This window comes from Lagenorhynchus albirostris, chromosome 5 (genome assembly GCF_949774975.1).
Source record: "Lagenorhynchus albirostris chromosome 5, mLagAlb1.1, whole genome shotgun sequence".
Lineage (NCBI taxonomy): Eukaryota > Metazoa > Chordata > Mammalia > Artiodactyla > Delphinidae > Lagenorhynchus > Lagenorhynchus albirostris.
In genome coordinates this window covers 13,575,822-13,596,615 of record NC_083099.1, presented here as the reverse complement: position 1 = coordinate 13,596,615, position 20,794 = coordinate 13,575,822, and the positions used below count along the sequence as shown (strand labels likewise).

At 42.3% G+C, this 20,794-nt stretch overlaps 1 protein-coding gene across 1 annotated transcript in view; it reads left to right on the top strand.

Moving 5' to 3' along the window:
- Positions 1-20,794, top strand: part of ARHGEF26 (Rho guanine nucleotide exchange factor 26) — a 215,432-nt gene that overhangs the window by 105,630 nt on the left and 89,008 nt on the right. Inside the window, exon 11 of the mRNA XM_060149589.1 lies at positions 5,192-5,346. Within this exon, the coding sequence (XP_060005572.1) occupies positions 5,192-5,346 (155 nt within the window). The remainder of the gene's footprint in view (positions 1-5,191; positions 5,347-20,794) is intronic.

Below are 20,794 nucleotides of genomic sequence, written 5' to 3'. Positions count from 1 at the left end.
AACAAATTTCATGAGCACCTTTGTGGACTGAAGTGGGAAAACAAAAGCATGATCCCTACCCTCAGGGAGCTTACCATCTAGTAGAAGGCTACAGAAATACAAAGGAGTGAGCCAAGTCTACAGCTGTTATGGGAGATAGAAGAGTTTTGAGAACACCAGCAATGGAGAGGGCGTGGCCGGCCCTAAGAATGAGGGACAAAGGGGTGGGGAGCTTGTAGCAGCCAGGCAAGGCTTCATACTGGAGGTACGCTTGAGCTGATCTTGAAAGGAGAGAGAGAAGGGTCTTCCAAGAGTGAAGAGCAGGAGCAAATGCACAGGACATGGTTTCAGCTGCTGTAGCCCAGGAATTGCACACATTCAGTGGGGTCGAGGCAAGCAGGGCCGAACCAGAACTCATGGGAAGGGCCTTGTGCGCCAAAAGAAGGAGCAGAGCCGGATCATCTGGGAGCCACTGAAAAGTTCAAAGCGTGGAAGTGACACAGTCAGATGCGCATTTAGTAAAGATGACCTTAGCATCATAGTAAAAGCCTTTTAAACTTATTCCAAATCCAGAAGTCATTAAAAGGAAAATTGATCGATGTGAAAATTTAAAAAATTTCTCCATAGAGTGAAAATTAAAGGGTATTTAAAAAGTGAAAAGGGAAATAGGAAACTGGGAAAAAAATTTAGAACTCCCATATAGATAAAGCATTAATATTCCCAACATATAACCTCAAAGTGATAAGAAGAAGATAAGGAAAAAATCCATTAGAAAATTGCAAACTAGAAAACTGTCATCAGAAGAGGAAATACAAATGACTGTTAAACATCTGAAAAGATGCTTTACTTCATTCAGAAGAAAATTGCTAATTGAAATTAAAATAATGTATTCTACCACTTAGATTTATAAATAATTCAAAACATTTTATCAGTGAGTTGTTGGGAAAGCCATGTTTATCTGTTTCTCGTGGGAAAGATTGTTATAACCCCAATGGTGGGCAATATGTCAATAACTATCAAAATTACAAATGCAAGTTACTATGACCCAGCAATTTTACTTCTAAGAATTTATCCTATTGATATACTCATGAATGTGTAAAATTACACACACACACACACACACACACACACACACACACACACACACACATATACAGACATACACACAAAGTTACTGATATGGCATTGTTTTAACTGCAAAAGATTAGAAACAACCTAAACATCTATCAATAGGGGACTGATTAAATAAATCTAAATTGTGTAAGACCACTCAACTTAAAAAAAAATGAAGAATTTTAGGAATCGATACGGTAAGCTTTCTGTCTTACATTATTAAGTGAAAAAAGTAAGGTGCAGAACAGGAGGAAAAAAGAGTATAAAAGTTGCTTATGTGTAAGAAATCTCTGGAAAGTTATAGAAGAACAGTAACAGTTACTACCTGGTAGGGGCTGTAATCAGTGGTTGGAAACTGAGTAGATGAGGTACGGTGTGGGAAGGAGGTTGTTCACTTAATAGGTTTTCATAGGACTTTTTTTTAACAACCCCCCCTTCCCACTCTACACACATACACCAGATTCAGTTTATTATTTTAAAAATGTATTACAGCAGCTATGTGGAGGGTAAGTTTGGGAATGTAATAAAACCGGAGGCGGAAAACCAGTTTGGAGACTGGAAGCAGAGGCAGAGAGATAAGCGGGATGCCTGGAGGAGGGCTGTAGCGGTGGTACCGCAGGTGTCTAGTCTGGTCGACTGGATGGAGAGTCACACCATCCACCTAGGTAGGGAATGCAAGAGGAGGAACGACCCTGAGGGAAAGGTAGCGGGTTCTGTGTTGGTTCTGTTTGGTTTAATGTCCTACCGTAGCCATTACTGCCATGAAAATATTTACTGAGTATTTACTATGTGCCATTTTCACATAGTCTCATTGAATTCTCACAGGAACCCCACGAAGTATCTAATTATTATTCCCATTTTATCGTTGAGGAATTTGAAGCTAGAAATAGTAAATTATTTGCTCAAAGTCATACACCGAGAAGTACTGAAGTCTGGATTCAGATCTGCGACTGACTGCAGCGTCCACATTCTTAACCATGGCAGCAAAATAATGCTAGTCTTTTTCTCATTTGAAGGGGATAGAAGCTTATATATATGTCTGTGTGTGTGTGTGTGTGTGTGTATTAGATATTTATGTATGTATGAATGTATGTATGTTTACTTACATGTGTTTTTCATTTTTAAATTAGTAAGTTTCTGGCCGAGTATCGTGTGCTGCACGTGGTAACGTGAGGGGTGAGGAGAGTCCACCGGCTTGGCACAGGAAGCCACTATTAAGAGCGTGGACTCTGGAGCCAGCCTGCCTGAGTTCCAGTTGTAGCTCCACTACTTACTAGCTGTAGGGCTTTGGGCATTACTTAACTTTCATTTCTTAGTTTTCTGAACCGTAAGGTAGGACTGATAATGGTACTTTCCTTCATGGAGTTGTTGTAAGGATTAACTTAATTAATGGGAGGGCAGAGTGGAGAGTGACTGCTCAGTGCATATGGACTTTCTTTTTAGGGTAATGGAAGTGTTCTGGAATTAGATAGTGATGATCACTGCACAACACTGTGAATGCACTAAAAGCCGCTGAATTATATGTATACTTTAAAATGGCTAAATGATGCATTTTTGTCTCAATTTAGAAAAAACTTGTTCTTCCTTGTCTCACTGGCCCATAAAATTAGTTAAATTTTATGCTGAGGCTGGTTTTCTAGGATGCTAAGTAACACCAAAAAGAATGAAAATCTTTTCTCCATGGGAATTATATCAGTACCTTTAAGGATGTGTTTTTGTTCATGAATTTTTCTTTCTTTTTTTGCGGTACGCGGGCCTCTCACTGTTGTGGCCTCTCCCGTCGCGGAGCACAGGCTCCGGACGCGCAGGCTCAGCGGCCATGGCTCACGGGCCCAGCCGCTCCACAGCATGTGGGATCTTCCCCACCGGGGCACGAACCCGTGTCCTCTGCATCGGCAGGCGGACTCTCAACCACTGCGCCACCAGGGAAGCCCTTGTTTCTTATTTTTGATTCACACCTGGATTCTAGTCTTAGACGAAGCTTCTAAACTGTGGGAATTCACTTAGGAGCAATTTGGGCTACTGTGATTCTTCTAAATATTTTGGTCATTTTTATAGCTTCTTCTTAAAAGAAAGCCATCTGAATGAGTTTAATCTTTCAACAATAAACTGAAACAAAAAACATTTATAGTATCAGATTTTTGTTTTTTAAAGAAGCATAGACATATTGCAAGCCACTGTCAATTTTAGATATACATTGGAAATTTATTTTTGCCCAGTGGAGTACGAGGTGTTCATAAAACTCAATCTGTTTTAAGAACAAGAGTTAACTGAAGCCTGCGTGCCCAGAGCCCCTGCTCTGCAACAAGAGAGGCCACCACAGTGAGAGGTCCGCGCACCACAATGAAGAGTAGCCCCTGCTCACAGCAACTAGAGAAAGCCTGTGCACAGCAACGAAGACTCAACACAGCCAAAAATAAAAAAAATTAAAAAAAAAAAAAAAGACCAAGAGTTAAAAAAACTTTTTTCCCCATCCTCTAAACTAAGAACAGTCATAGGGTGCCATTACATAATACTGTCATTGGTTTATCCTATACACGCAATAACAAGATAGCAGTGCGTTCCCAGTAGTTGCAGCCCTGTGGCAGGACCTAACCTGACTCTGATTATTTGTGGTGACCTCTTGTGTGTGCTGGTGGGGTCCTCCTGAGTTATCTAAGCAACCTCTCTGTCACCTTTTAAGTCTCAGCCATAGTCTGATTTGAGATTTGGAGGCTGAAAACTACATGAGCTCCTTGAAATAGCCAGTTTTGAAATTTTGAGATCAGCCATACTGTTTCATCTTACATGTTAAATCTTCAGGAAAATAGTATATAACTGATGAGCAACCTTCTTATAAATGTCCTTTATAAATTAAAAATATATGAAATCCTTTCTTAGCGTTCTTATTTCCTCCCTAATATCCTCAATTTCCTTTGGCTATTTTAAATCATTATTCCCTGAAATGGATGACATTTGGTTGCACCACACTTACTAGAGTTATCTTTTGTGTGTCCAAGAACTTTTGCTTATTTTTATGGATGTCGTTTTTTCAGTCAGATTTTTGGCAGTAAGCATTTCTGCTAACTTAAAAAAAAGCTCTCATGGGTAAGGATCATTCTGAGGTTTTGAGAGTTTTCCAGTTGGAAACTGTAAACTGAATAAAGAAAAGACAGTATGCAGTTCCTTGAATATAGCCTCTTCTATGAGAGTAAGATGGATTATTCTGAAAGAAGTTCATTTTCACAACCAGAAAATGGCGTGATGCTTTCAGGGATGAACTTCCATGAGGGAAACTACCATAAACTTAAGCAAAGGTTTTCTCCAGAATACAGCTACGTAGATAATCAATAGACAAAACATTCGTTTGCAGGGTTTTTTCTTTCCTTTTGAATAAAGTCTTTTTAGTTCATGAGTTGAATGCAGACTTTTTAATTTGTCTCTTTTTAACCGCAGCTATCAATGTTTTTTTCATATTTTTGGATTCTGATTTGTGATATTTAAAATAACTTCAGTTGATACCAATAGGTTTCCTTTTGAGGCTTTTCAGTTTTAAGTGACTCCATATCAATCTTCTTTTTAGTTAAGAGTTAATGGAAGGGTAATAACTTTTGGTTGACCCAATAACATTTTCTGATTGAGTTTTAGTTTTTATATAGGCAAGTTAATATTAATAGTTTATTTATTTATTTTGTTTTGTTTTTTGTGGTGCGCAGGCCTCTCACTGTTGTGGCCTCTCCCGTTGCGGAGCACAGGCTCCAGACGCGCAGGCTCAGCGGCCATGGCTTACGGGCCCAGCCGCTCCGCCGCATGGGGGATCTTCCCGGACCGGGGCACGAACCCGTGTCCCCTGCATCGGCAGGCGGACTCTCAACCACTGCGCCACCAGGGAAGCCCTAATAGTTTTTTATATTGGAAAATAAATTGTTCTTCCTGATTTTCTCTTGGAGAATGTGCTATCCTTCTCTAACTGTATTTCACTATTACGTACTTGTTATATACACTCTTATATAAAATAGTGATGTATCATTTGTTTGAATGTAAGTTTTATACTTTACTTTCAATAATCCTAAAAGGACTTTACTTTGGCTTTGGGTACTGAGTGTTTCTCTTTTTGTAGCCTTTTCCTCTAGTCTCCTCTTCCCGCTGGTTGGTCAAAAGAGGTGAGTTGACAGCCTATGTGGAAGACACTGTGCTTTTCTCAAAAAGGACGTCCAAACAGCAAGTCTACTTCTTCCTCTTTAACGACGTGCTCATTATCACCAAGAAGAAGAGGTAAGCCTTCTTGTGGCGTTGCTCGCTGTACATCCAGTTTTGAAACTCTGTAATTCAGACACCTGTTGGAGGTGATCATCCTTTAAAAGCTTGAGATGTTAGGTGTATAGTTTCTACACATGGACTCATACAAGCCTCTGGGCTTCATTTTTTGAAAATTACCTCTACAGCGAAGACTTGAATTGTTACCAGCCTCATTATCCTAGCCAACTGCTGCTGGGCTTTTATAGCATGCAAACCTCTGCTCTAAACATTTGACAGGTTTATGTTATTGGATTCTCTTGACATCCCTGGGGAGGCAACCCTCTTAATATTTTTTTTTTTTTTTTTTTTTTTTGCGGTACGTGGGCCTCTCACTGTAGTAGCCTCTCCCGTTGCGGAGCACAGGCTCCGGACACGCAGGCCCAGCGGCCATGGCTCACGGGCCCAGCCGCTCCGCGGCATGTGGGATCTTCCCAGACCGGGGCACGAACCCGTGTCCCCTGCATCGGCAGGTGGACTCTCAACCACTGCGCCACCAGGGAAGCCCCTCTTAATATTTTTGATCAGCATTTTTCACAGTTCTTCTGCCATAGGACCTTTGTATAAAACAGACAAAAGTTGCTTCCGGTTGAGAACAAGCTGGGGTGTGACTCTAGCGTTTCTTGTAACTTAATTTAAAATCCACTGCTCTTAAAGATTGTTAGAAAATCTTTGAAAGATTAGATTTTTTTTTTTTTTTTTTTTAGAAAAAAGTTTCCCCGTGACTGGGAAGATGTTAGCAATACTCCAATACTCCCTGCTTCAGGGAAGAAAGTCAATCCCTTGGTTGGCAGAGTGTTTATTCCTCTTACTTTAGACTTCTGGTTGTGGAGTCAGGTCCTGCTCCAGAAGGAATACTGTACAAGCCTTTTCTTTACAGCATTTGTTCTAACTGTTCCCACTCAAAACACACACACATGCACATGCACATACACATACACATACTCCCCTTAGCCCTTAGCTCTGCCTTTCTCTAGGGAGCATTCTTTATTAAATGTACTCAGTATGTGTTGGATTATAGAATATTTTCCTGCTGTTTCTCCATAAATAGTCCGTCTTTCCTAGAATATGAACTTAGAATGAAATTATAAATCTGTGGTTTGTTATTTCCACATACGAAGGCGATGAAGGTAGGCTGAATTGCTGGCATATGATAGGAATAGTAGTAGTTAGTTCACGGGGTACAGTTTAGACAAAGTAAAGAGAATCATGGAAACAGGCTTCTGTGAATATATAAAATTAATGCCCAAATTTATCATGAAATGTTTATTCAAATTCTACTTCTGAGTTGCTGACATTTTAGCTTGAAAGTTCAAACTAAATTGAAACAGAGGTTGAGCTTTTCTTTCTGCTCCTTCTAATCAGACTGTATTATGAATTATTTCAGCTGCTCGGCTGTCGAGGTGACATGAAAACTTTGTATGGTCTGCCCTGAAGAGCCATAATGTGACGATGATGAATGCATAAAGACGCTGATGATTATTTTTCATACTTAGGAAAATAGTGTTCCCATAACTTCAGGAAGAGATTATTTCTCTTACCTGGGACAGTTTACATAGTTCTAGTAGCTAAGTAAATTTTATAAATACAGATTGGAGAGGAATTATAATTTTTGTATTTTTGTGTTTTGTTGGTTTCCTATGAGATAGCATGTTTCTTTGGCTTTCTTTGCGATGTTTTGTTTTTAGAGGAGGGTGATTATATATGACTCTTCAAATGCCAGAACTCTTGACTTTTAACATCTTCCAGCTGTTGAAATATTCGTTCTGTCTCAATGGACCAAAAGCTTTCACTGAATTTTTGATTTTTAATGATAAAATATACATTGACAGTACCAAGCCAATTTTTTTTTTTTTTTTTTTTTGTGGGACGCGGGCCTCTCACTGTTGCGGCCTCTCCCGTTGCGGAGCACAGGCTCTGGACGCGCAGGCTCAGCGGCCACGGCTCACGGGTCCAGCTGCTCTGCGGCATGTGGGATCTTCCTGGACCGGGGCATGAACCCGTGTCCCCTGTACCGGCAGGCGGACTCTCAACCACTGCGCCACCAGGGAAGCCCCCAAGCCAATTTTAAATGTAAATGTAGTTTTGCTATGGTGATGAAAACATTAAGGGTATTAAACCAGTATGTCACAACTTTTATTCTTTTTTTTTAAAAAAAAAAACACCGTTTTTAAAAAATTATTTATTTATTTGGTCACACTGGGTCTTAGTTGCCGCACACAGGATCTTCATTGCGGCATGTGGGATCTTTAGTTATGGTATGTGGGATCTTTAGTTACGGCATGGAAGTCTTAGTTGTGGCATGTGGGATCTAGTTCCCTGACCAGGGATCAAACCCAGGCCCCCTGCACTGGGAGGGCGGAGTCTTAGCCACTGGACCACCAGGGAAGTCCCGCAACCTTTATTCTTGAACTTGCCTAGAACCCAATAAATACAGACTTTTGAAAGTTAGAATTAAGATATATGCTATTCTACTTAGCAGTGTACTTTGCCCTCCACAGGAGATTTTGCCATTATATTTAATGTTGCACTGTGAGCTATCCCATATTTTTTTCCTTAGATATATTTGCACTTCTGTGTTAATAAAAGAAAGAAATACAGCTTCAATGGAGAGGGCAACCCTGAGTACCTAACTGCCTTTACCAAAAATGGGGTTTTCTTGCCTTTACCAATTAGCTCATCATATTTCTGGTGCTCTTGACTCCGAGAATAGCATTGGAGGTTCAAGTTGTTTATGACCTGAATATTTGGTGAGGGTGACAAGCAGACCACAGTCTTGATAAACAGACTGGGTTAAAAATGTACAGTATGCACAGCCGTATTTCTGTTATAGCTTCAAGGAGGCAGCTACAAATGCTTTGCATGCCAGAGACAGCCATGAAGGGGATACAGCAGCTTCGAACAAGGCAATCGCTTAGGCTTGGCTACGCGGTACAGATGAAAGATAACTACGTATGCCAGCTCTGTAGGACTGATCTAACCGCCCACTGCCTAAGTCTAATTCTAGGATTCAGTCAAGGAGCTTAGCTGCTGGGCCTCCAGTGGTTTTCAGCTTCAGGGAGGCTCCCTGGCTACTGGGAGGGACCGCTTGGGAGGACAGTTACTCTTCCTCCAGTCTGGCAGATGGTTTATGCTGAGATGGTTTATGCTGGCGGATGGGATGAGTGGCTACCTCAGCTCTGCAGTGTGTGTGTGTCTCACTGCTAGTGCTTGCAGAGTGGCTAGTGACCATGCCCCTGACTTCTAGGACAGAAATTTTCACTCTTATTTTATTTTATATTATTTTTTTTATTTTTTATTTTTTTTTTGCGGTACGCAGCCCTCTCACTGTTGTGGCCTCTCTCGTTGCGGAGCACAGGCTCCGGACGCGCAGGCTCAGCGGCCATGGCTCACGGGCCCAGCTGCTCCGCGGCATGTGGGATACTCCCGGACCGGGGCAGGAACCCGTCAGGTGGACTCTCAACCACTGCGCCACCAGGGAAGCCCTTCACTCTTTTTTAGACTATCAAAAAGAAGTTTAAAGTTTCCATTAGCTCTGGACAGCTTGTGAGTCACCGTATTGATAGTCTGTTCTGTCAGATTTCAGAAGGATATGTGATCGGTTTGACTACTTTGGATGAGAAAGTGAATTCTTGGTACTTGAAGCTTTGACTGCACGTTGTCTGGTTACTTCCAGAGCAGAGTTCTCAACTCGGCACTATTGAAGCCCTACAGTTCGTTGTTGTGGGGGCTCCCTATGTGGTGTAGGATGTTTTCGCAGCATCCCTGCCCTCTACCTACTGTTTGCTAGTGGCGCCTCCCTCCCAGTTGTGACAACCAAAAATGTCTCCAGACATCATCATATGTCCCCCAGTTGAGAACCACTATACTAGAATGATGGCAAACCGTTAACCAGCTTTGCCTTCAGAGGGAGGAAGGTGTGCAAATCTGTCAGACCTGTCACAGCAGTAGCAGTAACACTGTAATAAAAAAGGAATAGATTGCCATGTTGTACTCATAGATTAATGAATAATAACGTTATAAAATCCAAGTTTTGCCCAGCGATAACTTATAATTAGTTATCCATTACGGCGCACAGACTACACCCGATGTACAACCTTCTGGATTAAGTACCATTGTCCCCGGTTTTGAAACGTGAAAACTGAATTCAAGACCTAAATAGGTTCAAACTCCCCAAATGCTTACTTTGCAAGGTAGTTAACTGTCTTCTTGTCTCATTCAGTGCCTTGTATCTGGCTTAGGTCTTCCTTTTCAATTTCTTCTGAAGCTAAAAACAGTCTTCCTCCCTGTAATAGTTTCTACAGCTGCTCTAGCAAAGTACCATAAACTGGATGTCTTAAAACAATAGACATTTATTCTCTCATAGTTCTGCAGGCAGAATTCCGAAATCAAGAAACTGGCAGGGCCATGCCCCTCCGAAGGTGGTGCTTGTGGCAGCGTAACTCCAGTCTCTGCCTCTGTCTTCATCTGGCCTTCTTGCCTCCTGTGTCTCTGTGTGTCTTAAAATCGCCCTCTCCTTATAAAGACACCAGTTATTGGATTTAGGGCCCACTCTAATTCAGAATGGTCTCATCTTAACAGTTTCCATCTGCAAAGACCTTACTTCCAAATAAGGTCACATGGGACAGCACCAGAGGTTAGGGCTTCAACATATTTTTTGGAGGACACAGTTCAACCTCCTGTACTCCTCAGCACGTCACCACTGCCTCACTTAAACACAGAATGAAGAAATGTGCTGTAATGTCTTAGCTAGTTCTAGAACACACATTTTTTTTTTAACATTGATGCCATTTTTCATAGATTTCTGAATGTCATCATGGTCATGTGATGTGAACAGCTGTATTTGGAGTTTTCTCAGGTTACATTCATGTCCCAGTCTCCTTCCAACCTGTTCCTTCTCCAGGGTTTGTTCCCTGCTTAGTAAAGGGCACTTCCATCCACCCAGTTGCTCCACAGTAAATCTGAAAGCCCACTTTGTCCTTTTCCTCACCGTGTTCCCCGTCCGTTGAATCCCCAGTCTTCTACTCATGATGAAACAGCTTCTTTACTCACACATTGCAACGCCCTTGTACCACCTCCTTGAGCTCGCCCAGAAGACACACCTAGCTGGATTCATGCCACCATCCCTCCATCCATTTACATTCCATAGCCGGAGTATGCTTTTTAAAAGACTCAGTTTGTCCTTTGCAAACAGCCCTTCCATGGTCGCACCTTGCACTCACTGAGGCATTCTAGCCCCCAGGACCTGGCACGTGCTTCTTTCTCTGCCTGGAATACCCTCTCTACCTCATAACCCTGTTCCACCCCAAATCTTTTCTAGGCAAAGTGCTTTTCATTCTTTAGGTCTTAGATTAATTGCCACACATCCACTGGGAGCTCTTATCCATTCCTCTAGAGTGGGTTGATTTCCGCTGCTCTGTGTTCCCATAGAACCCTGCACTTTCTCTGTCATAATATTTGTGTTACTATGTGTTCACGTCTGTCGTGTTGACCTTTGCATCCTCAGTGCAGAGACTGCGCCTGGCCCGTAATGACCATTTAATAAATATTTGTCAAACGTGAACCAATCCATCTAGACGGTTAAATGTAAACAATTTGAGTGGCTGCATTACTCAGTGGGCAGGCTCCCCCCGTTCCACACGCAAGTTAAAATTTCTTTGAATTCTCTTTTATTTTTAAAAGACATGTGATTTTTGTATTCTGCTCCATTATAGATTCATTTTCAATTAATTTTGGTAAAAGCAAGTCTGGAACTTTATCATGTGGCTTCTCACATCTTCTGGAGTTTTATCTATAAACTTATCCATAAATGACAGGTAACCTCAATCTGAAAAACACTTAGGATTGTATTTGCAAAACTGTGCTCTATAGAGGAAGTTATTTATTTTTTTTAGCTTGTTTTTATTTATTTTTTTTTTCTCTTTTTTTTTTTTTAAACCCCACATTTGTTTATTTATTTATTTATTTTTCTGGCTGTGTTGGGTCTTCGTTTCTGTGCGAGGGCTGTCTCTAGTTGTGGCAAGCGGGGGCCACTCTTCATCGCGGTGCGCGGGCCTCTCACTATCGCGGCCTCTCTTGTTGCGGAGCACAGGCTCCAGACGCGCAGGCTCAGTAGTTGTGGCTCACGGGCACAGTTGCTCCGTGGCATGTGGGATCTTCCCAGACCAGGGCTCGAACCCGTGTCCCCTGCATTAGCAGGCAGATTCTCAACCACTGCGCCACGAGGGAAGTCCCTAGCTTGTTTTTATTTTGTACTATTGTGTCAACTAATGTTTTGAGCTACCCATACAAAAGGGTTTAAGAGATAAAAATGTTGAATTATCACACACACACATACATAAGAAGTCAAGTGAGTTTGGAAAACCCTACATACTCCATCCCCCTTTGGAAGATTCACTATTGGATCATTTAGGAAGGCTTTTGGCTACAAGTGACAGAATTCCCAAATAGCAGTGGCTCAAGTGATTAAGACATTTACCTCTCTCACCAAACATGAAGACCGAGGATGGACAGTCCAGGTCCAGTGGTCACCAGTAACCCAGCCCCTTCCCATTCTTCAGCTGCACTGTGCTCTGTTCACTTTTTGCCCCTGTGCACGTAGCTTCATGGTTGCAGGTGGTTCCTGCAGGTCCAGGCATCATCATTTCATTCAAAGGCATAGGAGGGAGACAAGGGTGAAGAATAGAGCCTGGCCAAAGGGACTCTTTTTCTCAAGTGGCTTCTCTTTTTATCAGCAGAGGAAAACCTTTCTCAGACAGTCTTCAGAAGACTTCTTTTTTTTAAAAAAATTATTTATTTATTTTTGGCTGAGTTGGGTCTTCCTTGCTGTGCATGGGCTTTTCTCTAGTTGTGGCAAACAGGGGCTACTCTTCATGGCGGTGTGCGGCTTCTCCTTGCGGTTGTTTTTCTTCTTGTGGAGCATGGGCTTTAGGTGCGCAGGCTTCAGTAGTTGTGGCACGCAGGCTCTAGAGCGGAGGCTCAGTAGTTGTGGCTTGCGGGCTCAGTAGTTGTGACTTGTGGGCTTCAGTAGTTGTGGCTTGCGGGCTCAGTAGTTGTGGCACATGGGCTCAGTAGCTGTGGCTTGCAGACTTCAGTAGTTGTGGCTCATGGGCTCAGTAATTGTGGCACACGGGCTTCAGTAGTTGTGGCACACAGGCTCAGTGGTTGTGGTGCATGGGCTTGGTAGTTGTGGCTTGTGGGCTCCAGGCATGTAGGCTTCAGTAGTTGTGGCACACGGGCTCAGTAGTTGAGGCGCATGGGCTTTGTTGCTCCGTGGCATGTGGGATCTTCCTGGACCAGGGCTTGAACCCGTGTCCCCTGCATTGGCAGGTGGATTCTTAACCACTGCACCACCAGGGAAGCCCAGAAGACTTCTTGTATCTCACGTGTCAGTCTTGGTTCACAAAACTTGTCCTTATAAAGGAGGCTGGGAAAGCAGCATACGGCAGGGGAATCAGACAGCCAGGGTTGTTTTAGATTAGCTGTGAAGCAGGGGAGGGGGCAGTGGTTTGATAGTAGGTAGTTCCAGCCACAACTAGGAAACCCTCTTTTCCACAGAATACCAATTAACATGGGTAGTTTGGAATACAGGAGGAGTTTTTATTTTGGCCACTCTGTGTGGCTTGTGAAATCTTAGTTCCCCAACCAGGATTCCACCCCCTGCAGTGGAAGCACGGAGTCCTAACCACTGGACCGCCAGAGAAGTCCCAAGAACTCTTTAAAAGAACTAATACATTGCCTTTGAGATAAATGGGGTTGGCTGGAGAAGTGGCTGGAGATTTAGAACCCACTTCCCCTTGGCTGGTATTAGTCCTCCCGCTGTGGTTCATGTGAGTATCTCGTTGGTAGTGCGTTTTTTTCCTCCAGTCAGCCCTGCTATGCCCTTAGAGCTGCAGATAGATTGGCCTGGTCTGGGTGTTAGGCATGGTACCAAAAGAATGCAGAAATCTAGTCTAGTCTTGTTATCCATAGCAGTAAACGTAATCGTGTCCTGATTTGTTTCTTTCATTCTTCTCCTGGATTCTGTACCCACAAATGATCTAGCCGTGATGTTTTTGGGTATCCCTATAGTTAGATGAGTAGTAATAGTAATAATGATGATAAGCGCCTATATTATTGCACGTTACGGTGTGCCATTCATTGTGCTCAGAGTGTATATGCAACATACCATTGAGTTATCACCGCAACCTAGTATTATTTCCATTTTACAGATGAGGACACTGAGGCAGAGAGAGATAAAGTCTCTTTTCAAGGTCTCTCATCAAAGCCAGGATTCTAATCTGAGTCTTTGACTCTAAAACCTTCTCTCTTAACAATTTATGTTCGTTACTTCTCAGTTTCATTTTTCTAGAATATTTTCACCTTTCCGCTATCCTATAATGTTATTGGGAAAAATAGCCTAAAAACTTGCACCTTTTCTGTTTGCTTTGATAAACAACTTCTTCAAAGCAAGATTTTTTTAAGTGAATATTTTTATAGTTTTACTGGTCATGGGAGAAAGTTAGAAGTGGTACCAAACTGCTTTTCTGAGCTTTTCTCTACCTTTAGCTAATCAAGTGTCAGAGTGTGGGGAAGAGCATTTCCTTTTCATAACATTTCCTTCCCGCAGATATTTAAGAAAGGAGCTTTCCACTTCCTGATTCCTAGTTCCATAAATATTGTGTGTATTGACATAACTTGAACCCTGTGACACATTACAAATCCTCGGGTTTTAAAAGAAAGATTTTCTGTGATAGAATTCTATCTGATCATTACCAGGAGTGCAGGGATTTAAGTTAGAACTTGCATTTCCCTAAGTAGTTTGACTGCCCAGTAGCTTAAAGCGGTGCAGACTCCCTGGAAAGGGTCATGGCCTGATTTGGCCCCGTTTTGAGTTTTTCCATTTTGACAGCTTTCCCATTATAGAAAGCTGAGGCCACCTGACATTGTCCCTCTGTCTCTGCAGAATAAACTCCTTCCTTGGAAAATTAACTTTGAGTATCTTGGATAAAGAAAAGGCAGTAGGACTCTGACTCAAAGCACTTTTATTCCTGGAACATAAAACTTGGTTGTTTCTGACCACTTGGGTCAGGTCCTAAGATCAAGATGGAGAGATGAGGTGGGAGAGAAATGAGAGCCCCCTTTCCTCTTCCTGCTTCTCTTTTACTCTCGCCACCTCACCTACCCTTGATCCCCTGACATCGCGAGTAGTAAGAGTATTGTCTCCTCTATGTCTGTAAGAAGAATTGATGTTGCCATTCAGTGTCAAAAGCTTCACCACTGAGAAGCACAGTATCAATGTCTGGGGTCAGACAGAACTGCGCTCAGAATCCTGGCCGTGTGACCTTGGGCAAGTTGCCTTTAATCCCTCAGTCTCAGTGTTCTCATCTATAAAATGGGGATGACAATGTCATCATCTTCCTGGAATGTCTATGAGAATTAAGTGAGATAGTGCACACACAACTCTTAACACAGTGAATTGTCCCTGCTGAGGGACGGATACCTGCTGCATATCATCATTATTCCTAGTATTGTGTATCTCCCCAAAGTTTTGGCGCAAATCAGATTATTGCTCTTCTGCTTCTAGAATATTTTCTTGTTTTAAAAAAATGGTTTGAAACCTTAAGCCACTGCTACACAGCTGAAGGTTTGGTGCACTCCCAGGACAAACCTGGATTATGGCCTCTGAACTATGGCCTTAGGAATAATTACATTTAATGCCATGCCTCTCCCTTCCCATCCCCCATCAAGAACCCACGTCAGATGGCAAGTGAGTGAGAGATAACCATTGATCGACTCTTAATCTTTTATAAATTGTTATGAGTCATGTGTATATGTTTGTAGTAGTGATTTTCTTGTAACATCCCTCATACCCGATTAGGAGACACTATAACTTTGTGGCTGACAAAAGTAAATTCAGTATATTTTTCCCTTTATTCAAGGAGGTCAGTGGAGATAAACCTGGATTGCAGTGTGGGGATTACTCCCGTAATTTGGAGTCACCAGCTTCAGAAGCTGCCTGCTTTTTCTTCAGAGCTTGCTTAATTCTGGTTATGCCAGAGAAGAAGCTTCAGTAACGTCAGACAGCCTCTTGGACCTGCCCATCTCCTCTTTGTCAAGGACCATGGGTTCAGGATGTCCTGTGGCAGCCAGGGAGGTTCCAGGTTGGAGAATCTGGAGATCCGTGGTGCCAGGAATGGGGGCTTTCTGGTCCTGTTGTGGATTATTGGCCATCATTCTTGGTGTCAGTGAATCACAACAGATCCTTATTTTACCAACAAATGTGACCCTTTTCTCCACTATTCGTTATTTTTTCAACAATGAAATAGGAAGCGTATGGCATGTTTTTTTTGTTTTTTGTTTTTTTTCCTTTTTGGAAGTCTAGTCTTTAGTCTTTTAAAAGTCTTTTAAAAGCTGGCTATGCTGTAAAGTGGTCCTGAACAATGTATTGATACACCTGAAACTTACATAATAGGAAAAAAATCATTAAGAAAATGAATTGACAAACCACAGACTGGGATAAAATATTTTCAAATCATACTTGATAAAGGAGTTATATCCAGATTACATAAAGAATTCTTAAAACTCAAAAGTAAACCAACTCAAAAATTTTTTAAATTAATTAATTAATTTATCTATTTATTTATTTTTGGCTGTGTTGGGTCTTCGTTTCTGTGCGAGGGCTTTCTCTAGTTGCGGTGAGCGGGGGCCACTCTTCATCGCAGTGTGCAGGCCTCTCACTGTCGCGGCCTCTCTTGTTGCGGAGCACAGGCTCCAGACACGCAGGCTCAGTAGTTGTGGCTCACAGGACCAGTTGCTCCGCTGCATGTGGGATCTTCCCGGACCGGGGCTCGAGCCCGTGTCCCCTGCATTGGCAGGCAGATTCTCAACCACTGCGCCACCAGGGAAGCCCCCAACTCAATTTTTAGGTAAGCAAAAATTTGAATAGACATTTCAGCAAAGATCTCCAGATGGTTTTGTATATGAAAAGGTGCTGAGCGTCACTAGTCATTAGGGAAATTCAGGTTAAAAGCAAAATTAGGTACCACTTCACAGCCACTAGGATGACTTTATAATAAAGACAAAGATAGTGTTGGTGAGGGTGTGGAATCCTAATCCGCTGCTGGTGAGAATGTATTCAAAATGATACAGCCATTGGAAAGTGGTCTTGCAGTTTCTTAAAAAGTTAAGCAGTTTACCATATGACCCAGCAATTCCATGCAGTGTTCCATCCTAAGAGAAATGAAAACTGTTCACAAAGACTTGTAGGTTAATGTTCATAACATGCGTGTGGCATGTTTCTTAGTCTTCAGAATTATTTTGAGGAGCTGAGCAAATAAGTCTGTTTGAAATCAGGTTTTGGGTAAATATCATGCCTTGTTTTGCTGGTTGGAGCCCCTGCCAAATTATGAATTTCTTGACACAGGTATTTAGCTCTAATTATGCTTAGTCCGCTCACTCATTTGCAAAGCACCTATAATTCTCAGGCTTTTAACAAAATGCCAGGCAATTTAAAGGCATGATGTTCTGTAGGAAGATTTGAAATAGTAGCTAATAACATTTACTGACGGTAAGCCAGGCGTGACTGTAAAAGCTCTACACGCAAAAAGATGATAGGGGCTTCCCTGGTGGCGCAGTGGTTGAGAGTCCGCCTGCCGATGCAGGGGACACGGGTTCGTGCCCCGGTCCGGGAAGATCCCATGTGCCGCAGAGTGGCTGGGCCCATGAGCCGTGGCCGCTGAGCCTGTGCGTCCGGAGCCTGTGCTCCGCGACGGGAGAGACCACAACAGTGAGAGGCCCGCGTACCGCCAAAAAAAAAAAAAGATAATAAATGTATTATCTCATTTAATTCTCCCAGCAATCCTAAGAGATGGGTATTGTTATTCCCAGTTTACATATGAGAAAACACAGACAGGATCAGTAACTTGCTCAGGATCACAAAGCGAGTGAGTGATGGAATTGGGATTCTTACCAGACATTCTCAATGAAGTCTGTACTCTTAACTGTTATACTGTACTTTATTACTTTAAAATTGTATATTCTTCTACTAAAAATGTGTTTAATTCTAAAACCAAGATTTAAAATTGAAATCAACTTCAGTCATGTGAAAAAAGTGTTTTAACCTCTTAACTCAAAGTAAATTTCAGCATAATCCAATCTCCTCCATCCTAGAAATGTTTAACTAGGGTATTCTTATTCCAGTTAAGCACAAGATCAAGCGTGGGGATTTAGCAGTCATGTTTTCAGAAGGGGAAGAGAAACGAGTTGAAATCTGCAGAGGAAGGATTCTTGTACGTGTCTTGAAGGGAAATGGGAAGAATCTCTTTGATTTTATAAAACCCCACAGACTTTTGTGAATCTGCACATGGGGAAAATGGCAGAGTCGTTGTAAATCCCTGAGAGAAAAGCAGGAGGGTCTAGGAGAGGATCTTAGAGAATGGCCATAACAAAGGATGACTTAGAACTGTTGCAGAAGGCATTAGAAGAGGAAGATGGAGTTTAAGGATGTCACAGGTGCTCAGCCTCATCCAGTTATGTCGATGAAAGTGGTGACATCCGCTCACTGGATTTGATAGCGTGTTGGGCCGCCATGGCTTTGGGGAGCAGTTTCACTGGCATGTGGGCACAAAACGCAGGCAGCTGCTAGCTCAGGAGACGTTTGTCTTTTTTTTTTTTTTTTTTTTTTTTTTTGCGGTACGCGGGCCTCTCACTGTTGTGGCCTCTCCCGTTGCGGAGCACAGGCTCCGGACGCGCAGGCTCAGCAGCCATGGCTCACGGGCCCAGCCGCTCCTCGGCATGTGGGATCTTCCCGGACCGGGGCACGAACCCGTGTCCCCTGCATCGGCAGGCGGACTCTCAACCACTGCGCCACCAGGGAAGCCCGACGTTTGTCTTTTGACAAGCAGATTCAAGTAAAGATTTTTTTCAACACGGGGAAACTGTGTGAATGTTTTAAACAAAGCCTATGGAAAAGGAGCTACCGACTAGGTGAAAAATAAATGTTACTTTTGACGATAGAGCCAGAAAATCATTGTGTTTTCTTTTGGATAATCCTTACTAGCATCTTTTCTTTTAAATTTAACTCTTTTACAAAAGGAAGAATTGGAAGTTCTCCTTCCAATCTGTCAGATTTTGGCTCTGAAAGAAAGTTCAAGAGCAACGCAAGGTGGAAGGTGAGACAACTCACAGATAAGGCTGACTTGAGCAGGAGGGTAGGAAAGCTGGTCTTTATAGTCTAACCCTTCTTCTCGTTTTCCCCATCTCCATCTTTGCTTTCATATTCCTGGTTCCATCTTGGTCATCTAGCCTATTTCTCATTCCTGGTCATCCTTATTAACGTAAGATGTTTGCTCATAAGGGGTAAGGTGGGAACCCTTCCGATGGTATTTGCATGTGTAAAAGCAACCCCCTGGTCACAAGGCCCCACAGAAAGACCTGTTCCATCACTGCCTCTTCTTCATGACTGTTATGTACCTAGGTCTTGGACCCAAGGAAGTACCCAGGTTTACGGAGTGAGATTGGGAGCCAGCTTTTAAAAATTTTTCCGATGTTTCTCCAGATGTCCCAATATGATTTGTTGACTAAACCGTCAGTATTCCACAGATTTGAAATGTCATTTATATCATGTAGTAAATTCTCAGATGTATTTGGGGTCAATTTGTGAAGCCACTGTTCTGTTTCACTAGTCCGTCTGTCAGCTAATACCTATCAGTCTCAGTCTTTGAATTACTGTAGCTTTAAAATATGTCTTTAATATACCATATGGTTAGTCCACTCTCATTTTCTTTCACAATCTGACTGTTCTTACGTGTTTATTTTTCTGTATGTTTTAGAATCAGCTTGACTATTCCCCGTCCTTGCTGCCCCCCAAAATCCTGAGATTTCTTTCAATGAGATGGTGGTAAAATTATATATTAATTTAGGAAGAATTGATACCTCTTTAATATCAAACTTTTCTATCCATTCAGGCCTTCTTCTAAAGTATTTGAAAGCTGTCTTCATATAGGAGAAACGTGTTAAGTTTAATCCTAAATATTTTGTGGATTTTGTGTCTATTATAAATAAGATCACTTCTACCATTATATTTTCTGAGTGTTATTCATTCATATATGGAAAATACATTTATTTATTCGTTTGTTTATTTAGCTAGCTGCGCTGGGTCTTAGTTGCAGCCTGCAGGATCTTTTTGTTATCGTTGTTGTTGTGGCATATGGGATCTAGGATCTAGTTCCCCAACCAGGGATCGAACCCAGGCCCCCTGCATTGGGAGCATAGAGTCTTAGCCACTGGACTACCAGGGAAGTCTCAGAAAAGCCTTTTTCTTTTTAACCCAGCCACTTTAGTGAATTCACTCTTGCCTTATATTTTCAGTCAATGATGCTATATGCAAATAATCAGCTGTTTATAGGGCCAAAAAAATTCCATCGCCCTAAGTCCCTTCACCTATACCCTCAGGCATCCACAGACACGTGGAATGATGATAGTCTTCACCTCTATGCATTTATTATTAAATTTTTTTTACCTTGAATTGCAAAATATTTCAAACATACAGAAAATTATTGAACACTAACATGCCTATCATCCATGTTTAACACATATAAATTTTTTGCTACATCACTGTCGTATCTCTTCTTTTTAAACAACAGCCCTGACATAATACTGCAGGTATACCTAAAGCCTCTTCATCATCATGCCTTCTTCCTCCCCCTCCTTCCCAGAGTAAGTCCTGAGTGGAGCTGGGTGTCTGTCACCCTGCACTCACTACTGAGTATGTACACATGCAGCTTTGGTATTCTAAAAATGTATGTATGTTGTATGCAGTTGTAAATACTGTCCTGATTTAAAAGTAATAAATATATGCCCAGTATGAAAAATCCCACCTTTATAGAAATCTGTGGGAGAGAAAGTTCAAAGTGCTCCGTAATAATCACTTTAAGAAATCCACTGTTGGGACTTCCCTGGTGGCACAGTTAAGAATCTTCCCTACCAGGGTTCCAGCCCTGGTCTGGGAAGATCCCACATGCCGCGGAGCAACTAAGCCCGTGCGCCACAACTACTGAGCCTGCACTCTAGAGCCCACGAGCCACAACTACTGAGCCCGTGAGCCACAACTCCTGAGCCCACGTGCCACAACTACTGAGCCCGCGCATCTAGAGCCCGTGCTCTGCAACAAGAGAAGCCACCACAATGAGAAGCCCGTGCACCGCCACAAAGAGTAGCCCCCACTCGCTGCAACTGGAGACTAAGTCTGCGCACGGCAACAAAGACCCAGAGCAGCCAAAAATAATTAACTAAAAAAAAAAAAGAAATCCACTATTCACAAAAAGGTGTATCAGTTTTCAGCCCATGCTGTTAGGTAGCATGTAGTAGAACCAAACACTATCGAGCTGCTTAACAAAAGAACGCCTTCCAAGGGAAGAATAATTGAGGTACTTATTTACCACCATAT